Source organism: Metarhizium acridum (assembly GCF_019434415.1).
Source record: "Metarhizium acridum strain ARSEF 324 chromosome Unknown scaffold_276, whole genome shotgun sequence".
NCBI classification, from domain to species: domain Eukaryota; kingdom Fungi; phylum Ascomycota; class Sordariomycetes; order Hypocreales; family Clavicipitaceae; genus Metarhizium; species Metarhizium acridum.
In genome coordinates this window covers 779235-799607 of record NW_027094025.1, presented here as the reverse complement: position 1 = coordinate 799607, position 20373 = coordinate 779235, and the positions used below count along the sequence as shown (strand labels likewise).

Genomic DNA, 20373 nt, shown 5'->3' with positions numbered 1-20373 from the left:
ACAGTCCTGTCCCTTCGAACATTGCATCCTCCAACGACGGCGTGCTCGACAATTAGGGTTATAGACCCAAACTTGCGAAAGCAGCTCAACACAGAGCTGCAAAAAATCAAAGACACACTCGAAAACCAACTTCCATCGTATATGATACCAAGTGTCTGGCTGGTAGTTCATCGCGTACCTTTGAATACGTCTGGTAAAATGGACTGCATGAAAGTTAAAAACGAAGAAGCTCTGACAGACAAGATTGACGAGGATCAGGTGTCTGGTAATAAGCCGTCAACAGACTTGGAAAATTCGCTGATGGAAATTTGGGAGCACGTTCTTGGAAATCCTCGCGTTGGCGCGTCGCGATTCTTCATCAGTCTTGGCGGAGACTCATTGACCGCCATGCAAGTAGTGTCGCAGTGCCGCCGCATAGGCATTAGGTCACAGTTCAGGACGTTCTTCGTTGTCACAATGTGGTAGAGCTTGCCTCAAATGCGACCACTGACCCACGCTGCGAATGCTGCTGAAGAGATCTTGGACATGGAGTTCAACTTGACACCTATCCAGCATTCCTACTTTGCCTTGAATCGTTCCGGTAAATCAAGGAATAATCAAAGCTGCTTGGTTCGAATCAGCAAGCCTAGAGCCGATGAGCATATTCGCAGTGCTCTGCACACAATCGTCGAGCGCCACTCGATGTTGAGGGCTCGGTTCACTATGAACAATGTCACCGGGAGGTGGAATCAAAAAATCACATCCGATATAGCTGGTTCATATTGGTTTTCCATACAGGAAACACACTCAAACAATGAAACAAGCGTCCTAATTAGTGATCTTGCCGCGACCGTCAAGTTCGACATCACGAAGGGGCCGCTGTTTTCTGTTCATGTTATCAAACAAGATCAAGAACTTATTTTCATGGCTACCTCACATCTCATTATAGACATTATATCATGGAATATTATCACTCGAAATCTTGAGGACATCTTAACTGGTCATCGGCTCCCAGGCAGCCCAGTATCTTTCCAGTTTTGGGCCAGGATGCAGGAAGAACAGAGCGTTGGTAAGCATGATGCAGCATGTGTCTTGGTACAAGAAGTTCCACCTCCAGACTATGGGGAATGAGACCAGCAGGAAATTTGATCAAAGACGTCGTCTCTGCATGATTCACGCTTGACAAGCAGACTTCCCTGGCCCTGCATGGGCCTTCCAATACATGTTTTCACACCGATCCGGTGGAGCTTATGAACGGCTGCCGTCAGCCACGCATTCTCTCAGACCTTTACTGGCCGCTTACCGGCGTCAATATTCTATGAAAGCCACGGCAGGGAAACCTGGGATACAGGCACTACTGACCTGACGAGTACTGTGGGTTGGTTTACCACGATGGCCCCAATTCATGTTGGTGCGACTTGCAGTATTTTTGATGCCATTGTGAGAACAAAGGACGTCAAGAGATTACACCTCAGGCCGGCCGGCCTTTTTTCTGCTCCCAGTGCCTCAATAAAAAAGGCGAAAAGGAATTTAAAACACTCAGACAACCGAAAATTCTCTTCAACTATCTTGGCAGGCAGCATCAAGATCAAGCGGGCCATGCGGCACTACAGAGGCTCGGTCCCTCGGATCTCGCTACTGAGTCATTGAATCATTCGTCAGATTTGGTTCCAACTGCTCTTTTTGACGTCCTAGTATCGTCTCAGCCCGAGGCAGTAACATTTCATTTTCTTTACAACAAGAACGTGCAACATCAGGACCAGATTAGAGCTTGGATATCTACATGCCAGAATCTCTTGCAGGACATGACTTCGGCGCTCGCTATCCAGAAACCTCAAGTTACCATGGTCGACATTCCTTTTACTAGTTTAGATCGGAAGCACGTTAAGCATGTTCAATCAGCCCTCCGCCTGAAAAGTATTCAAGAACCCAATGTTGGTGAGGTCTATCCCGTGCCACCCGCTCAGCATGGAATGCTCCTTTCCCAACAAGAGAGAAGTGGATCGTATACATTCTATTCCATTATTGAAGCTGAGGTCACCGCAGCCCTGCAACAAGTCCAGCCGGAAAAGTTGTTGTCTGCTTGGGATCAAGTTGTGCAACGCCATTCAATTTTTCGAACCATTTTCTAGATATGAGCACTATTGACGGCAAGTATCAACAAGTTACATTTCGTGAAACACAAGCCATGACGTCTGCCACTCATTGTGCCAATTGCGACGAAGCTGTTTCATGTTTGGAGGCTATTGAAAGGGCTGAGTTTGCTGAAAACCGTCCTCCACACTGCCTCACTCTATGCACGACCGACCAGGGCAGAGTGTTCTTCCGGTTTAACATGGCCCACAAGACTGCCAATGGGCTCAGCATCGAGCCGTTCATGAAAGATTTGCTTTTCTTCTACAATCATAGCTCGCATGGCTCACAGTTGGGCACTAGCCCATAATACCCCGAATATGTTAAACTCACAAAGATGATACAACACTGGGAGACATATCTGGAAGACACAGAGCGAACATTTTCCCCTGCGTTGACCGACCGTAAGACTGAAGACATTGTCGGTCAGCATAACGCCTCAGTCTGCCTAGGGATACCCGCTAACGAAGTTCATGCGTTCTGTCGCAAACACAACTTGACCCTCTTTTCCCTTCTGCAGACATCCTGGGCTTTTAGTGCTGCAAAAGTTTACCGGCTTGGATAAGGTCTGCTTCGGGTACCTGTCCGCAGGTCGAGAAGCTCCAATAAAGGGCATTGAAAGCATCGTCGGCCCAACGATCAATATGATGATCTGCCACCTCAATCTAACCAGAGAACAATCAACTTCAGATGTATTAGCAAAGTGTCAGTCCGATTTTCTTGACAACATGGAGCATCAGTTTATTTCTTTGGCCGACATACACCATGCTCTTGGCATCTCTGGCGACGCTCTGTTCAACACCATCCTGTCCGATGTCGAGGACATTTACCCATGTAGTCCCATTCAGGAAGGTATGCTGCTCAGTCAAGAGAAGTCTGCGGACTTTTACAAGTTCCATCTCATCTGCAAATTGTCTAGCCAGAATAACGGCCCGGTGAGCGCGAACCGTGTTGCTACACGATCCAGCAATTGGCTCTGTGTTCTACCAGATTGTTCTGCGCAACCCGGTACCAACAATCAAAGTCCTCGGCTGCGATGAGAATAATGCCCTATTTTTGAGCCAAAGAGCTTCGAGTGCCATTGCCAATAGAGCTTCACTACCTCATCATCTTCGAATTCGTCAATCTGACGAGGGAAATGTGGTCATTGAATTGGAGATGAGCCATGTATTTACTGATGGAGCATCTACAGCAATCCTTCTCAAGGACCTTGCCACAGCATATGACAGCAACCTGTCAATTGAAGGACCCTATTTCAGCAGCTACATTGGGTTCTTGCAGTCGAGCGACCGGGAGGTAGCTCTGGCCTTCTGGCATGACTACCTTGAAGACGCCAGCCCGTATTCATTGTCGTTCCCGGGGCTTCGGAACGCGTTCAGGCCTCTTGAATGCTAAGCAATTGAGTGTCAAATTGATATGACGGAAATCAAAAGGTTATGCTGAAGTAAATGCATCACCATCGCCAACATTCTTCAATTATCATGGACTCTGGTGCTTCGCACTTATACCAGCAGTGATGATGTGTGCTACGGCTACCTGACATATGACCGAGATGCATCAGGAGAGGGTATCGCAGACATGGCTGGTCCTTTGATCAATACGTTACCTTTACGACTTAACGTTGGCCCAGAAGTCAACGTTCTTGATGCACTTGGTGCATTGCGGAGAAGTTTCATAGCGTCTCTGTCCCATCAGAATGTGTCGTTGGCCGAAATGCAACTGTTGTTCATGACAAATTGCAGGAAAGTCCTTTATTCAACACTATTGTCTCAATACAACGCAAGCAAAGCAGCCATGATGGGAGCAAGAACAGCCTGGCCATCGAGGTCATAGGAGGAAGCGATCCCACTGAATACGATGTTTGTCTGGGCGTTGAAGTCTCCGACAATGATATCCACGTCACCCTGAATTATTGGACCGACAAAATTTCTACGAATCAAGCCTCGTTCGTTGGCTCTACATTTGTCCAACTCCTGCGTGGTATCACCAGCTCACCTAACAAGGCTATCGGCCACCTCAAGACCATTCCCGATACACATGAGCAGCAAATCCTCGAATGGAACTCTTCTCAACTGACAGCTAATGAAACTTGCATACATGCCAGCTTTGAGAGACAAGTGCGAGGAATTCCCGACAGCCCAGTATTTTCGCAGCCCAAAGATCATATACTTACCGTGAGCTCAATACTGCTGCCCAAAAACTGGCCCAGTATTTGATCGACGAATTCGGGATCGGCCCAGAGTCTTTGGTCCCCTTGAGATTCGAAAAAAGTCGGCGTGAATGGTGATTTCTCAGGCAGCCGTCCTGAAGGCGGGAGCAGCTCATCCAAATGCTCGCAAGCGTGACATGCTGCAAGATGTCGGTGCTAGTTTTGTCATTGCGTCACCGACTACTGCGCCGCTTTTCCAAGACTGGGCTCGAGTGCTTGTTGTAGACGATGGTGTTCTTGAGGGCATTGGTACAGCTGAGGGGGTACTTTGCCATTCCGTCAGACCTCACAATACTGCTTTCGTCGTCTTCACTTAGGGGTCGACAGGACGGCCGAAAGGAGTGATGTTGACGCATCGCAACGTCAGCACATCCTCGACTGCCCACGGCGAAGCTTGCAGTTGGGTCGAAGCTTGCAGTTGGGTCGAAGTTTGCGAGTTGTACAATTCTCCTCTTACAATTTTGACATCAGTATCCAAGACCACTGGACTACCCTGACGCGTGGCGGGTGCATCTGTATCCCCACTGAGGAAGAACGGATGAACGATATTTCAGGGGCGATCCAACGCACGAAGGTTAACTGGATGGCCTTGACGTCGACAGTTGCAAGCCTTGTCGATTTTTTCGATGTTCCAACCGTGAAAAGTATTGTTCTCACTGGCGAAGTAGCAAGCAGTAGTTATATTCAAAAATGGGCGGACAAAGTGAATCTGAATATCCGTTATGGTCCTGCCGAGGCTACAATCTACTGTTCTTGGAAAGGCCATATTCGAACGCACGATTATGCTAGTGACATTGGGCGCCCTATCGCCAGTGAAATTGGGTGACTCAACCAGAAGATGTCAACTCCTTGGTACCTACTGGCTGTGTTGGTGAAGCTTGCGTCGAAGGACCGCTCCTTGAGAACGGGTATCTCAACGACCAAAACAAGACGGACTATAGCTTCATCTACGACCCTGCGTTTACAAATAACAGCGTTCATGGCAGCTCGCGTCGATTCTACCGAACCGAGGACTCGGTCCGATACAACGCACGACCCTACAGAGTAAGCTTGTACTGTCAACGTTACCATGTACAACCTTATAGGATCACGGCCGATATTGCATATTGAACCAACGAGATTCATGAAGATGCAGCCAGCGGCATGGCAGCCACATTTACAACCATTATGTCTAATCTTACTGTCTCACCGTGCAAAGTTCTCTAACCTTTCAAGGTGCAGTCCCCGGGATACTGCAACAATCGAATCATGGAACGGTCAAGAAGTTCAAGCGGTTCAAAGTTTAGTGCATGATAATTCCATTCGACAGGCCAGGGAGAATACACTTTAAAGATGCTATTGTCACGTCCAATAACGTCTTCACTTATCAACGACTTGACAATCCTTCCACGCAGCTGGCCGTCTACCTCTAGTCTCGCGGAGTCAGACTGCAAGATCGTGTTCGGTTCTGCCTGAAAGAAAGCCCCTTGGCCGTTATATGCATGCTAGGCATCTTGAAAGCAGGTGGTGCGTTTGTGCCGCTCGATCCTTCTCACCCAACATGTCGAATCAACAACATCGTCGAAGCCGCGGGAGCGCGCCTTGTCTTGACTTCCCAAGTACTGCAGGACATGTCAAGGTCGGGCTAGCTGAAGTGTTGACAATCGACCTAGAATTTGTGAGCAGTCTTCCAGCTACTCGAATCAGGAATCTAGAATCGAACACTCGGCCAGGCGGTGTCGCTGTTGTCATGTTTACGTCTGGAAGACTGGTGTGCCAAAGTGCGTAGTTCTTTCTCGCAAAGCCCTTTGCACTATCATTGAGCAACACACAAAGTTTCTGGGCATGACTGGCAAGCCTAGGACTTTGCACTTTCCCGCTTTTGTCTTTGATGTTTGTATACATGATATCTTCATGACTCTCTCGACAGGTGGTTGTGTCCGTGTCCCTACCGACGTGGAACGAATGAATAATCTTGGGGCCGCCATGGAGCACATGAAAGTCAACTGGGCATGCCTGACCACTACCGTCGCATCGACTCTGGTTTCCATGTCTCCCGCTCCTAGCCATGAGACTCTCATTCTGGCTGGAGAATCAATTACGACAGAAGCAGTGGAGTATTGGAACCCGAGGGTGAAGCAGCTGGGCAACATGTATGGTCCATGCGAGTCTTCTGTCTTCGCGGTCGGCACGACTCACATCAATCCACGCGACCCGATTCCCAGGCTGGGCCGAGTCACCTGCGGCCATGCATGGATTGTAGACCAGAACGACCACACAAAGATTGTGGCGATTGGCAGCGTGGATGAGCTGTACTCCAGGGTCCGTCTTTGGCTCGTTGCTACCTTGATGACAGCGGAGAGACTGCCAATATGTTCGTCCCGGCTCCCTCATTCTGCACTTCACGTAATGGAGATTTCTCCCGATGCTTCCAGACGGGTGACCTGGCCAAATTCTCATGTGATGGGTCGATCCATTACCTAGGAAGAAAAGACGCCTAGGTCAAGATCAATGGACACGTCCCCATAACGGGTTTTGATTTATTAAAGTGCTTGTGCGTCTTTATACTGCTGTTACCCTTGGAATGGGGAAGTGATTAAGGAGAAGAGTGTTGAAGATTAGTAAATGTGAACATTGAAGTACATACAGTCTACTTGTCGGCAGGATTGGCTAGAAAATGATCATAGTGGGGTCCATTTTCGGCCAAGCTTGTACTTTTAATGTAATCTTTTTTTTTCTAGTATCAGATTTGGTCTACGTACAAAACAAAAAAGGGCATCCGTACCGAGTTCATGGACACAGTGTCTGTCAAACCATCATTCAAAAATCGTCAAGGCTCATATTGCTGCAGTAAAACCTCTCCCCGGCAGGTTTCCTAGTGGTGTCTGTGGAATCTTCTGGTTCCGACGGCTGAAGCCAATGTAGGCCAATAGCATCTGGGCTTCTCTTGGCACGGCCAAAGTCGTTGCACTCTTTATTCCAAACCTCATCAAACAGCAAAGTGACAGTATCCGTCTCGAGATGCAGAGGGCATATAATGGAAATCAAGAAATCTTGACAGATTCTACATTCAATATTAATACGAGGCCATATTAGGCATAGTAATGCAGCGGTTAGACTTGGAGCGATACTCGACGTAAAGGTGCGTTATAATTCCTCCGTGGTTGCCAACTGATACGGCCGTCTCGTCACACGGGCCCGATGTTAATAATAGGTTGCACAAAGGCTCAAAGACCTAGAAGCGTTAGGCGGCCTTGTATGAATAAGACCTCTTCGTCCCCGAGGGCCTTGGGAAGAATAAAGGACCCTTGATATCAAAGACGGTTATTATTGGATCGAGTTGCTATTCCAAGCCCTGCTATCTCAGCCCTCGTCACACGCCATCTGACACTGAGCACTGACGGGACTCATCGCCAGTTAGTACACCGGCTGTGGTGAGGATGACAAGCAATAATCGAGGTTTTCTATATGTGCGCAGGCTACTGAGACTTGAAGGCGTGGCTGTGCATAGTGAGCGCTTCGTGGGCCGCCGGTTGTCGTCCTTTGATACTTCTTCACGAGAAGTGCCCTGCTTGGTACTCTACCAGGTGCATGAATCAATCAACAGAACTTGGTGCTTGTATTCCAGATAAAGTAAGGTTTCTCCGTGGCCCCCGTGTCGAACGGCGACTTCAACCAAATATAAGCACTCGACCGCCTCAGCTATCTGATATATAAAGAGAGAAAAGAGTCCAGCGAGCACACATAATCGTTCCATCAGCCATCTCCGTCTCCTATTGATTGCGAACTTGGCCCGGCTAGAAGTAGGGCGCTTGCTCTTTTACTCAGCTCCGGGCACGGGTCCGCCTTCGCCTTCGGCCAGCGGTTGAGCCATGTCCACCAACTCCTGCGCGAATTGTAGCGTCTACTTGAGTAGACTTTCATTGGCAATCTTGACTTCTCCAGAAGAAAGCTACACCCGTCTTGGGCTGTAACTTGCGCTCTTGGATATCGCTGGTCAGGGTTCTCTGGTACCCCAAAAGCTTTCGAAACGACTTGGCTAGTTCCTAGTTAGCAAGCTTTACATCTCTGGACAAAGGTTCTTCAGGAGAAGGATCTTGACGCGTAATGACTGCGGGCCCTCCCCCAATCTCGGACTCGACGTGTCTGTCTTGTCCGTCCTGATTTCTAGGCCAGAACCCGGGCTCGGCAGGCACCGCAATAGCAGAGGTAGCAACTAATAAGATGGTTTTCGTGTTGGCAGTAGGATCCAAGTCTGGTCATGCAGCGTCGCGAGTGCCTTTGGAGATCGCACACGAAAACTAATAAGAGACGGAGACAAGACCATGGACGTACAGACTACAAGCGCAATACTAGAGATGCGAACCCTTTTAGGGAATGGTCCGCTGGCTTTTCCAAGTTGTTTCATAAAAGGAGAAGAGAATAGAAGTGCAGGTTTATGAAGACTCAGAGACTTATAACTAGTCACTAGACGGATGACGAGAAAGATGTAATAGCGTAGAACAAACAAGTCGTGCCTTCAAGGAGAACCGTCCCATATTTTATACTCGGTCAACTAGTCCTTTAGCGTCAGAGTGGCTATCGGGTGCACTGCTAAACCATGAAGCAAAATGATGCAGCAATAGCGGCTTATGGCCAAATATCCCCGCTATCCGGCCTATAAGTGTACACCAGTTGACATCTTGGCTCTTTCCATGGCCTTTGACATTAGTTCATCTTGTCGAGCTTTATAAATTGTAATGTGAAGCAGGACAGATAGATGTGGAGGAATGTCATGGCACGAATACAGTAGGCGCAGTTCTTCCCTGCGAGCCATGAAAGGAGCTTGGGCTCAGCTCAGCAGGCAGTCGCCAAGCTATAGATTCCATGTCGTGAAGGGCCGATGGACATGTTGGACCTACCTACCGTGGCGGAACACGGCGCAGACATGCTATTCCGAGGTTCGTCGGGCCCCCGGCATGACTAAAGAGAGGCGCTGAATACTCCTATTATACCGACATGGAAGGCACAATAAATATTGGTCCAACAAAGGTCGTCCCCCTTTGGCGCAGCAACACAATCAGTTCGCATAAGTGTGAGTTTCTATCTCGTCATCTGCTTTGTCCTATTCTCTAAATAGAGTCAACGTTTTTCCCTTCTCGATTCCCCACTCACATGGATTCATTTGGGTAATTGAGCAAGTCTCATAGTGTTTAACCGGAAATGTAGCAATAGCTTGCCAGACGCAGTCAATCAACGACGTAGTCGCGACTATTTTGGCCTGATGCGCCGACGACCACGGAAAGCAAGTCACAATGAACCCGGGGAAGCCTGTAGAACAGGGCGTATATGGTGCATAGGGGGCTCGATAATAATTCCTTTTTTTTTAAGTAAATCCCTCGCGCCACGGCGACGACGAGTTGCTTGATGGAAATGCCGCTGCGGGCGTACAAAGGAGACATGAACAAATCAATATTTTCAGGCCCTTGTAACAATGCCTCGTGAAGAAGACATGCCCCTTGTAGTTACTTGAACTGAGGCGGACCAATGGCGATGCTGGAACAAGGCGGCAGCCCACTTCAGGTCGACGGCCTGCTCCGACCTGTCGGACTGCGGCAGACCACTCTCGGACGGTCTGTCTGTTAGCCACACTGGGTGCATGTTTAAGCAGTCTGGCTTGTCGAAAAAGATTAAAATTAGATGGAACCAGAAAGAGCCTCGGGCGGGGGTGTGGCACGTGGCACCAGTCCACGCCCCACTGTATTTTGGAATCGGAGGTTTTTTACCGAGTCCGTGGTGCGACATAAAGTGGGCAGTGAATAGTTCGCACTACTAGAATTAAAAAGGACTAATATTAATATAAGAATCCCTGTGCATAGCTCTCGTAAACTTTCTTGTCAGGTCGCTCGCTTATAGCTAAAAATGCGGGGGCTGGACTGTGATTCCAAATAAACTGGACCGTGGCACGGAGAAGACCACCCAAGAAGAGGGGAGCTTCAGGAGCTCACGAGCTCAAAGGATCTGGCTTGCGGGTAGGTCCCGGCTGGCATTCTGACTCGGCTTGAAGGCGCCAAGATGACAACTGAAGGCAAATAGCTCGTGTCCGGGAATGTACATGTACTCCGTATACATACAACGATAGGGAGTAATGTCAATAATGTACCGCATAATGACAGGGTGAAAGTCGCCGAGCACGTCTGGTGCGGGGAGACATCAGGCGCCTTGAGCATCACGGCAAGGGGCGTAGGTCTTGTCTACCACCCATACCAACTCACCAGACTTATTGTCCTTGTAAATAATAGTCTGATTTAAGCCGCACTTGACCTTGCTCGTGCCCTTGTGCCGTCGTATATATAAGTCTTCTTGGAGACAAGCGTCTCAAGAATTTCAAACGGCTCCAGCTTTAAAAAGCCCTCTCTTTACGGCCAACAGCCCAGGCTATTCATGTCAGTTATTGAACCTTGACTAGTATATGTTTGCAAATCTTGCCAGTGTCATCGATTATCACAATGAAAGCCTATCCTTTTATTGGAAAGGCTCTCTGCCTAGCCTTTTACGCCAGGCCGTCGCTGGCACTCAAGGTGCCGTATCAGGATGAATTGACCATGGGACAAGGGTATGGTAACCGTGAAATTCAGGCCTAAACGTGCTAACTTCAGTAGGTATAATACCTTTCTTGGTCGAGGTCTGATTCACGACGCCGTCATGACCACATCCGAAAAGGACGCGGCCGCAAACTCCATCAACAACCGATCCGAAAGACCCGGCAACAAGAACTCAACTGGCAGGTTTAATTTCACAGAACCAGGTCCAGTTATGCCTGGCGTGGATCTGGACGGATATTTTACGCCAACTTCGCCAGAAGAGCTTGCAAGAATTATTGACGAGGCCAACAAAGCGTCATCTGACAAGGAAAAAAGAAACGGGGCTACTAACATGATTTCCGACAAAAAAATGAGTGTAAAAGGATGCCAAGCCGAGGTTCACTCACATATTGAGTTTGTATCGGATTACACCTCTTACTTGAAGGCTCTTGGCGTAAATGCGGCCACGAGTATTTCAGGTTATGGTCAAGAAGCCTCTATATCAGGCAGTTATCTTGATGAGTCGGCATTCTCTTCTAATTCCTTGACCTTTATCGCGTCGATAAGCATCAACAAACAGCGTCGAGTTCCCCACGAAAAATTTACATTCAACACTCAACTTTATGAGGCAATTGAAAGGCCATTTCCCACACTCTTTGGAAACCGGTGGATTCGAGGCAAGTTATTTCACATACATACAAGTGTAAAGCTAACACCATGCTAGGCTTTGAGATGGGCGGTAAATTAATGGCTCGAATAATGCTTACATTTGACGAAGCATCTGACAAGGAAGATATCAAAGCCACGTAAGTCTTGAGAGTGCAAAGGCTACAATTAGGAAGGACTAACTTGTTTTTTTTTTTAAGTGCTGAGGCCTCATTGGGTTTCTGGGGGGTTTCAGGTCAACTCAGTACCGAGGTTGCAAAAAACATGGAAAAACTAAGCAAGCAAGCACAAGTAAAGGTCAAGATCTTTTACCAAGGCGATATTGGTCGACAATTACAAGGCCGGTCGGAGCCTTCCGACGAGCAAAACTCGGCTCAGCAAATATTTGCATCCGCCAAATCATGGGCAGACACGTTTCTCGAAATGGCTTGTGACCAGGATTACAGCTACCAGACTCTTCTTGATACGTATACGAATATTGGAAACTTCCCCCAGAACCAATCGATAGTGCACTATACTACTGCGGGCGCTGTAGCTTACCAGCTCCTGGGGGAGATGGTTAAGCATACGGAATTGCGAAAAACTCTACAGATGCGTAAGATACCCATCACTTGCATTTGCGCTATTGAAATACTCAACTTTTTACTATAGGAGAAGCTTTGAGTCAAGAAGAGGACCGTGAGATCCAGCTGCACGAGACTCGATTAATCAATGCCCAAAAGAACTGGGTATGTCTCCAGTTCACCAACGTCTAAATTAGTCTACTGATACAAGATGCCAGATTCGCGAGACTGCTAGAAATCCAGATAATGCTTTAGAAACGGTTCAAGCACTTTTCGCGCTATCCAACGAATATTACAAAAAATGGAAGCCATACCTGGTAAGTGAATTCTGCGCTCTAATTTATAATTAGCGCTCACGCGAAATACCTAGACCGCACAGTCTTCCCCGGTTGAGATCAAGGCGTTTGATCGCTTGGTCTCGGCAAAAGACCCAGACACCAAGAACCCAGCGACTTATGACTGTAGCCACTGGCATGAATGGTACGGTCAAGACCAGTGGACATGGTCCAAAGTTCGATTTTGCCTCCCGACCCAAACCGACGTGTTTAAATTGACCGTGTTTCGAGAAAAGTCGCAGTACTTGTGGGGATCGGCTTGGTATTACGAGAAAGAACTATATCCTGCCGATGTGACAGTCAGAGTCACTTTGAAAAGAGTCCATCCCAAGCCGCGTGTTTGGACGTTTTATTCAGAAAAGACCAGCCGCATGTCATTCACGGTTGCTCAAAAAGAGAAGCTGCTGCCCGGAAGATACAATGTTCAAGTCAACTTTTACCAGCAAGGCCCGTACTGGGATGGCACGCCTCTAGGCGAAGTAGCCGAGTTCGAAATTACGGCATCCTGAACAAAGCCAGCCAAGTCTACTTGGTCTCTCTGTCAACGGAAAACGCTGTATCCGAATCGCTAGCTGCTAGGCTGCTTCGACGGAGCTTCGAGGCGCTGAAGATGCAGGCCGTTCGAGGTCATCGTCAACAACAAAAGAGGCCTCAATTCCCTCGATAGAGAGCTTCAATCAAGGACTAATGCCACTATTCGACTCTATCCATGGCTGCTCAATTGTGACACTCTTTTAGTCTTAAGACAACTAAATTAAATCTTTTCCAAAGTCCAACCTCTGTGCCTGTGGTTATGTGTACTAATTCTACAGCCCTATTGTAGAATACTATGATACCCCGTGGCACGTCAGAGCTGTTGACTGCAAGGGGTACAATCATCCGAAATCTGAGTGCGTGGGGCAAGCAATGAACACAACCACTATATTATTTTAGTATTTTATTTTATTTGGCTTTTGAGCAATTGTGTATTTTTTTACGCAAAATTCTGGTCTGTCCTTTCAGGATTTCGTGCAAGAACCTGTTATTGTCGGACCAAACGGCCTCCGTCATCTTGGGAATGTTGGTGTGAACAGATGGTAGTCTCTCTCCTTGCCAGTAACGGAGCAAGCTCGTTAATACTAACCTTTGGGTTGCTCTTCCAAGGAATCCGCAACGCCGCAACGCCGCAACGCAACACGGCATTTCCGGCAATCTGTTATGGATACTATTCACGAATAGTAGAGTGGTCCCGACGTGGCTGGTTTATAGTCGTGATTGGTTTAATAACTGGGACTAAACGGAGACGCCGAGTTGCCGGGGTTCGGTTCAAGTTACGCAGAGCGAAAATTGGATGAGTGAGAATGAAATATATGGAATTTATTTTGCCTTGACGCTATGAATGGAAAGCTACCACGCGAACATGTTGATAGTGTTCTAGTCTGGTCTTATTAAATAGGGGGCTTCTCAACACTGAAAAGGTAGCACATGATAATAAAATGCGAGTAATCACGCCGCTAACTGGTAGTGGTAGGATATAAACACGCAGGCGGAGCCAAAGAAAATAGGAAAACATCTATATTCCTCCCGACACACAAACAGCTAAAGGCGGGCTATTAGAGAAGGTGACAATGCGGGTTTTCGAGAAAGGAGAAGATGGCTAAACCGTCATTATCGTTTACGTATGCTAATAGAATTCCCGTTATAGTAAATGAGAATCTCCATCTCGGATTCAGGGCCGTGAATAGCAGCGTCTGCTGGGCGATCGTCAGCCCATGCGTGCGAACAGGGTAGGCCCGGATCGGAGGATGCGGAGGCTAACATGGTGTCCGAAACGGCCATCAACGTCTGCTTGGGCGTGCCATCTGCAATCATCCTCAAGTCTACGGGCACACCAGATGTCAGGCGCTGTCGTAGCGTGCTAGGAAAAGATTGCGAAGCCGGAAAATAACCCATCGACGGACAATCAGCGAGGCACGGCCTTCACCACGTGACCACATTCAACGTGTTGCATAATCAAGAGGCATTTCCTTCCTGGACGCCACAGAGCAGAGTTGAAGTTGTGACTAGTTATCGTCTGCAACCATTTTTCAGGAATGGCGTGGCGTTATGGCCGTTATGAAGACGATACAGACGACGAAAACCGGGGAGATGCAATCAAGAGGACTTGCGAAAAAAAAAGGCATTTTTGCTGCCGCGTAATATCCCTGTCCATAGATTTTGCTATTTATGTAATTTTTTTTTCGATGGTGGGTAAGGTGGGTTTCGGGCTGTTGGGCTGACGATTTAATCTATCTGACGACCTTGACTTTATCCCTTCCAAGTTCCAACAAACAGGCACCCAGTCCAGGAGTCCCCGACCTCTGGGACAGAGTCTCATTGGCGGAACGGCCGTTGATGAAGAACGAGGAATGAGACCGAACGAGGTCGCTTGCGAGACGACCGACTGCCGATCCCCTGCTGGGTGGAGAAAGGTGTAGCCGTCGAGCAAAGTTTTGAGGCTGAACTAGTCATGGCAAGCTTTTTGAAACAACTGCTGTATGCACATCTGATAATCACGGTTCGTCTGTCCTTACCAATGGCGGGAACCGGTGTGTGGCGGCTGATGATGAATGTAGCAAGTCGAGGTTCCCAGAAATCCCCTCGAAACCGGTCCTACAACTGGGCGTTTTTGACAAAGACTCCAGATGTCTGCAGCCATTGCATTGCTTCAAGCCCTCGTGACCCGTAGACAGTCCCTGTTACCTCGTGACCCGTAGACAGTCCCTGTTACTGCTCCGTCGCTACATCGTCGCCGTTGCACCACCCTGGCGGCATGTGGGTTCATACCCATTAAATTGACGGACCGGTCCAAGATTATAAACTTCATCCCCCCTGATACGACGGCATCCCTGAAGATGAAATGGGTCAAAGACACGCCATTACCCCATCAGCCCTACCGTCTAGCGTCTGGCCTAGTCAACGGAGGCCTTTCAACTACCGGCCGGTTGAATAATGCAGGACGGCCATCGGCGCCCCTTGACGCTTCTACGAAAAAAGAAAGCCTCGAACCTGCAGACTTGGAGTCAAGAATCTCCATGGAAATATTGAACCTATAGCCACCATGCTGAGCTTCCTGGGGGCCATCTCGCAAATGGCTGCCACGCACGGCCACTACGCCGCCGCTCCCCAGCAGAAGCTCAAGCTCATCAAGAGCCCGCTGGTCATGAGCAACGACAAATTCCCCGACGAGCCAAACTTGAGCGCCTTCGGTGACCGGTACAGAGACGATGCTCCAGAGTTTCAAAGGGTTCGTATCCGACGTCTTTCTCACGTTTGGGGGCATTTTGGCCCCGGAGCGTCACGGGGGCATAAAAAAGAAGAGAAAAGAAAAGAAATATGCTAACCTAGTTGACGAATATAGCATGAGCAAGCGAACATGCTCGAGATCTTCTTCGACCTCTTCTTTGCTGCGAGCTTCACCGTCTTTTCCAAGAATCAGTCTGTCACGAGCAGTAGTAGAATCGCCGGCTACATTGGCTACTTCACGTTTGTTCTCCCGCCAACAACAAACTTGATGATCCGTCTGAGCCATTTTTTTCTTTGCTGACTGTTTGATAGGGTGCTGTGGTTTACTTGGCTCGCGGTGGCGCTTTACGATGTTCGGTTTGTGACAGACAGCATCTTTGGTACGCTACCCGGGCCAACCACCTGTGTCTTCTTTCAAGGCAGGCAGAACGCATACACTAACTCGCTCATAGAACGAGTAGCACGGGCCATCCATCTCGGCGTCATGGTCGGTTTCGCAGTCGTCGCTCCTAATTTTAGACCCGAGGAAAAGAACCACGAGAGCACTTTGCAAGCCACGTGTATGCTTTCTCGTCTGCCCCTTTCCTCCCCTCGTCAAAGAAAGGGAGAAGAAGAGACTAATGCATCTTCGCACAGCCCTCATATTAATGATCTCCCGCCTCTGCCTGGTAGCAGAATATAGCAGCATATTATGGCACGTCCGCAAGTTCAAAAAAGTCCGGCCGGCATTCTGCGCCCAGATAGCCGTCCACTCCCTCGCGGCCCTAATCTATCTCGGCATCTCGTTCCACCTCCAATACCACCACAGCCACGCCTTCATCGCGTGGTACATTGTCAGCGCTGCCGAGGCCCTCTTCTCCCTTGGTCTCGGGCTGTACCACGACGTCCTAAGCTTCACCAAGACCCATCTCATGGGCCGCTTGAGTCTCCTGACCATCATCATTCTCGGCGACGGCATTGTAGTGCTGGCCGAAAAGGTCGTGACGATAGTCAAGTCGCCCGAGGCGTGGAGTATGTCTTCTCCCCCTTGCCCCTCGCGAGCTCTTGTCAAGATCCTGACAGCAAATCCAGACCCCCTCATCATCGGCATCGTCACCGCCGGCGCCTCGACAACCTACTTCGTCTTCCTCGTCTACTTTGACTGGATGAAGTCGCAGCACCTCCCCGGCTGGCGGCAGCAAACCTGGGCCGTCCTCCACTTCCCCTTCCACCTCGCCATGGTCCTCTTCATGCAGGGCTTCACCCAGTTCGTCCTGTGGTCCAAGATTGTCGACGTCCTCAACCACCTCAGCTCCAACTGGATCACCGCCGACATGGACGCCGTCTCCCGCGCCACCAGCGCCGACGTCCACGCCAACATCTCGGCCGAGGTCACCAAGTTCTTCGCCGATTACAACCCCAAGTGGCAGACGCTCATCGAAACCATCGAAACCGCCATCCGAAACATCACCGCCATCCCGGACGACTTCTGGCCCCAGCTGGCCAAGTTCTCCGCCACCCAAGCCGAGGCCGACCTGCCCCCCGAGAACACGACCGACTTCGTGACCGACGTCTTTTTAACCCTCTCCATAACCATGCAGAACAGCCTCTTTGCCACCTTTGACGTCGATCTCACCCAGGAGTTTATCGACCAGGGCAAGGACGACGTCACTATTGACACGCTGGGAGGCGGCTTTGAGACGACGATAAACCAAGACACCTGGGACAGGTTTGAGCTCGTGGTAAGTGCGGCCGGGTTTTTGCCCGTCATCTTCGCATCATGCTGACGACGACTAGTTCACCTACGGGTACGTTGCGTCCGGGACGTGTCTCGCCTTCATGACTCTTCTCACCATTGTTTCGCGGCTCACACCCTGGAAACCATGGCCCGTCGTGCGGGCCACCGTCTATTTTCTGCTGGCGGTTGGCCTGGCACTTGTTACCTCCGTCCGGGTCGACGACTTTACGTTGGAGGAATACCTCTTTAGTCCGTGGCTGCTGCCGACGATTTGTCTCGTCTGGTTGGTGGTGCTGCTCCTGACGCATACACATTCCGTGCCGCCGCTGTTCTTCTCGCGGAGTGCCACCTTTGCCATTCGGCGGAAAAAAAGGACGGATGAAGACGAGCGTAAGAAGGACTTGGCCTTGTCATCAGTTGCGTTGGTGTAAGGACGATGTAATGGGGGATTGGTGCGCGAAATACGACGGGGCTAGGAATACATAAAATGGATCCATGTTTGCTGAGGAAAAAATCATTTGCATAGCGTCGGAGTTGAAAAGGCCGATTGGGCAGCCACAATACCCTTGCTTTTTTTCTTGTTAATATTTTTGCTTAATTTAAATACCATAGTGCTATTTAGTCATCCGTGTTCATGTATCTGTGCTTCTTGCTTTTGCCATTCTTTGCTCCGCCCTTGAAGTGCTTCTTGCTGTTCAATAGTTGCACGTCCTTTGGGTCTATCCCGTTCTCCAACGCGACGACGGTTCGGGCCTTTCTTCCAGTAAGCATTCTGCCAGAAGCCTGGCCCTGCTCGGTATATTTGTGGTTGAAAGGCATGGTGATGTGTCCTTGGGACCTGTCGGGGCCGAAGAAGCGCGCGTCAAGCTTCTCCGTCTTTGGGCCGGCGGGGATGGATATCATGTCAGAATCAACTGTGACGCTGTCGTCGTCTTTCAGCGACATGGCCTCGGTCGCAGCAGCGAGCGCCGCCCGTCGCTTCTCAGGGAGGTTGAATTCGCTGTACAGCTCTCGGTTGAAGGCCTTGGCGTCCTCGATTCCAGGCGGTGGGTGCACAAAGAGCAGCTTGCCGTTGACGTAGTCCTTCAGGATGTAGCGCGATGCTCTAGCCTCGTCGGGCTGACCTAGGCCTTGAGTTTGGAAGCCTCTGGCCCTTGCATACGCGCGCAGCAGTTCTTCTGCAGTCGGGATACCACTGCCGCCCTCCTCGATGGGGCGCGTCTTGATCTGAATGCCGTAGATCGCTTCCAGGAATCTCTGTGGGATTCGCTGAGTGACCAACCCCACGGGGCCGGTGTACTCTCTCATTTGGTCGATGGGCAACACACCATTGCAGACAAGATCAGCTTTGGTAAAGGCAAAATTGGGGAACACGAGACCGGGGCAATCGCAGAGAATGACATTCTCGCTCAAGTGGATCGTCTGGAAATGCTTGGTCTTTCCAGGTGTTGATGAGACTGAAACCTTCTTGGCGCCTATTAAAGCGTTGATGGTGGATGATTTTCCGACGTTGGGGTATCCAACCAATCCTACTTGTAATTTGTGATCCGATGCTAGTGATGATTAGTTCGTTTCTTCGATAGCCATGGAGTACTTGGCAACCCACCTGCATCTTTGGGAGAATGTTGAAGGAATATGTCCTCCAACTCTTCAACAGTAAGAATCTGGGTGTCCTCATCTTCGTCAACTGCAGTTGGAGCACCGCCATCATCCTCGCTTTCCTCTTCCGACAAGTCCTCGCCTGTCGCTGGCTGTTTACCGGCACTGCGGGAGGATGGCTTTTCCACCTCGTCCTCAGATCCACTATCTTCGTCCCTTGCTTCATTCAGTTCCTTCGCCATCTGCGCTGAAAAGAATTTGTAGGCGATGCCGGCTTTCTTCAGGTGTTTGGCCCACGCTCTTCTTTGAGCCAGAGTCATCATATCTGCCTTGTTGATTAAGAGCAGATTCTCCTTCTTCGGATCAACATCCTTGACATAGATGTCGAGGTCTTCAGAGCGGAAGAGCAACGGATTTCTAGCATCCACAATCTGCACGATGAGGTCGGATCGCTCAATAACTCGCCATAACTGGCGCCAGACTTCCAAATTTCGCTCAAAGGGTGTCATGAGCAAGTCGTTGTTCTCTTCCAGCTCTGCAAGCCCCCTCCTCCAATTTAAAAAGGCCTCTCTTTCTCTGGCATCCAGCTCCTGGGGTGTGGTGGTGGAATCCCAGTGTGGTCTTCTGGGGACGGTCAGACGACCCCTGTGCATCTTGTGTTTGCCGAGTACAGTGCGCTCTTCATTAGCAGAGAGAAGATAAGGGTTCTTCTGGTCGGTATGAATGATTTTGACATTGTTCATCTTCTCGGCAGTAAAATCAGTTCCCGCCAGTTCCGCCGTTGCCAGAAATTCATCCAGAGCGCCCTGCTCCGTGACGGAGCGCATCTTGACCCAGGAGGCATCTTGCTTCTCATTAACAAGATACTGTTCACCGGTGGCGTGATTGGTTCTGGTGATAGCAGACTGCTTCTTTCTGTCGCCTCCCTTGCCTTTGCCGAAGCGATCATTCATCAAGGCATTGCCAAGCCCCACGCTCTTCTTGGATTTTGCCAGAACCATGTTGACGGTGGCGGCTCTGCCAAGGTAGACTCAAGAGACGATGTGTTTATTCTGACGGTATCGTCTTCCCGCTTGAGAAACAAGCCAAACTTGAGGGGAAGGATCGGCTCACCAAAGATACTCGGTGTGAAGGATGCAGATTAACTTTGGGTGTCAGACTTTCTTTCTGCACTGCCCGCAATGCGGGCTGATTAATGCGTCACGAATGGAGGGGCAAATTTTCCGCGATAGGGTCGGCATTCAACCTAGCACTGTGCAGCTGTGCGCGAAAATTTGACTCACATACAGTGTTATCGGATCGCACACGGTACAAAACAACAGTCCAAGTTTTTGTGACTGCGGCACCCAAAATCTATGGAACCCCA

The 20373-nt window shown here is 49.5% G+C and overlaps 6 protein-coding genes across 6 annotated transcripts; 5 read left to right on the top strand and 1 right to left on the bottom strand.

Annotated features, from left to right (window-relative positions):
• Positions 1-477: 477 nt before the first annotated feature.
• J3458_013287 (putative NRPS-like protein biosynthetic cluster) lies at positions 478-1251 on the top strand (the record flags this gene model as incomplete). The annotated part of the gene is made up of 1 exon (XM_066120352.1): positions 478-1251. One exon carries the CDS (start codon positions 478-480, stop codon positions 1108-1110), a length of 633 nt encoding a protein of 210 aa, XP_065974639.1. The 3' UTR covers positions 1111-1251.
• A 1589-nt stretch (positions 1252-2840) lies between these two features.
• J3458_013286 (putative secondary metabolism biosynthetic enzyme) lies at positions 2841-3507 on the top strand (the record flags this gene model as incomplete). Its single annotated transcript, XM_066120351.1, has 2 exons — positions 2841-3047; positions 3103-3507. The coding sequence occupies 2 exons, from the start codon at positions 2841-2843 to the stop codon at positions 3505-3507; spliced, it is 612 nt and encodes a 203-aa protein (XP_065974638.1).
• Positions 3508-4392: 885 nt separating this feature from the next.
• On the top strand, positions 4393-5147 carry J3458_013285 (uncharacterized protein; the record flags this gene model as incomplete). The annotated part of the gene is made up of 2 exons (XM_066120350.1): positions 4393-4570; positions 4639-5147. 2 exons carry the CDS (start codon positions 4393-4395, stop codon positions 5145-5147), a joined length of 687 nt encoding a protein of 228 aa, XP_065974637.1.
• Positions 5148-10788: 5641 nt separating this feature from the next.
• J3458_013284 (uncharacterized protein) lies at positions 10789-12936 on the top strand (the record flags this gene model as incomplete). Its single annotated transcript, XM_007808914.1, has 7 exons — positions 10789-10895; positions 10942-11333; positions 11588-11669; positions 11730-12124; positions 12181-12257; positions 12311-12409; positions 12463-12936. The coding sequence occupies 7 exons, from the start codon at positions 10789-10791 to the stop codon at positions 12934-12936; spliced, it is 1626 nt and encodes a 541-aa protein (XP_007807105.1).
• A 2476-nt stretch (positions 12937-15412) lies between these two features.
• On the top strand, positions 15413-17839 carry J3458_013283 (uncharacterized protein; the record flags this gene model as incomplete). Its single annotated transcript, XM_066120349.1, has 6 exons — positions 15413-15692; positions 15807-15931; positions 16004-16071; positions 16144-16251; positions 16328-17412; positions 17468-17839. Exons 1-6 carry the CDS (start codon positions 15507-15509, stop codon positions 17837-17839), a joined length of 1944 nt encoding a protein of 647 aa, XP_065974636.1. The 5' UTR covers positions 15413-15506.
• A 75-nt stretch (positions 17840-17914) lies between these two features.
• On the bottom strand, positions 17915-20125 carry J3458_013282 (uncharacterized protein). Its single transcript, XM_007808912.2, has 2 exons — positions 19015-20125; positions 17915-18961 (listed from the first exon to the last, which is right to left on the bottom strand). The coding sequence occupies exons 1-2, from the start codon at positions 20006-20008 to the stop codon at positions 18027-18029; spliced, it is 1929 nt and encodes a 642-aa protein (XP_007807103.2). The 5' UTR covers positions 20009-20125; the 3' UTR covers positions 17915-18026.
• Positions 20126-20373: the final 248 nt, after the last annotated feature.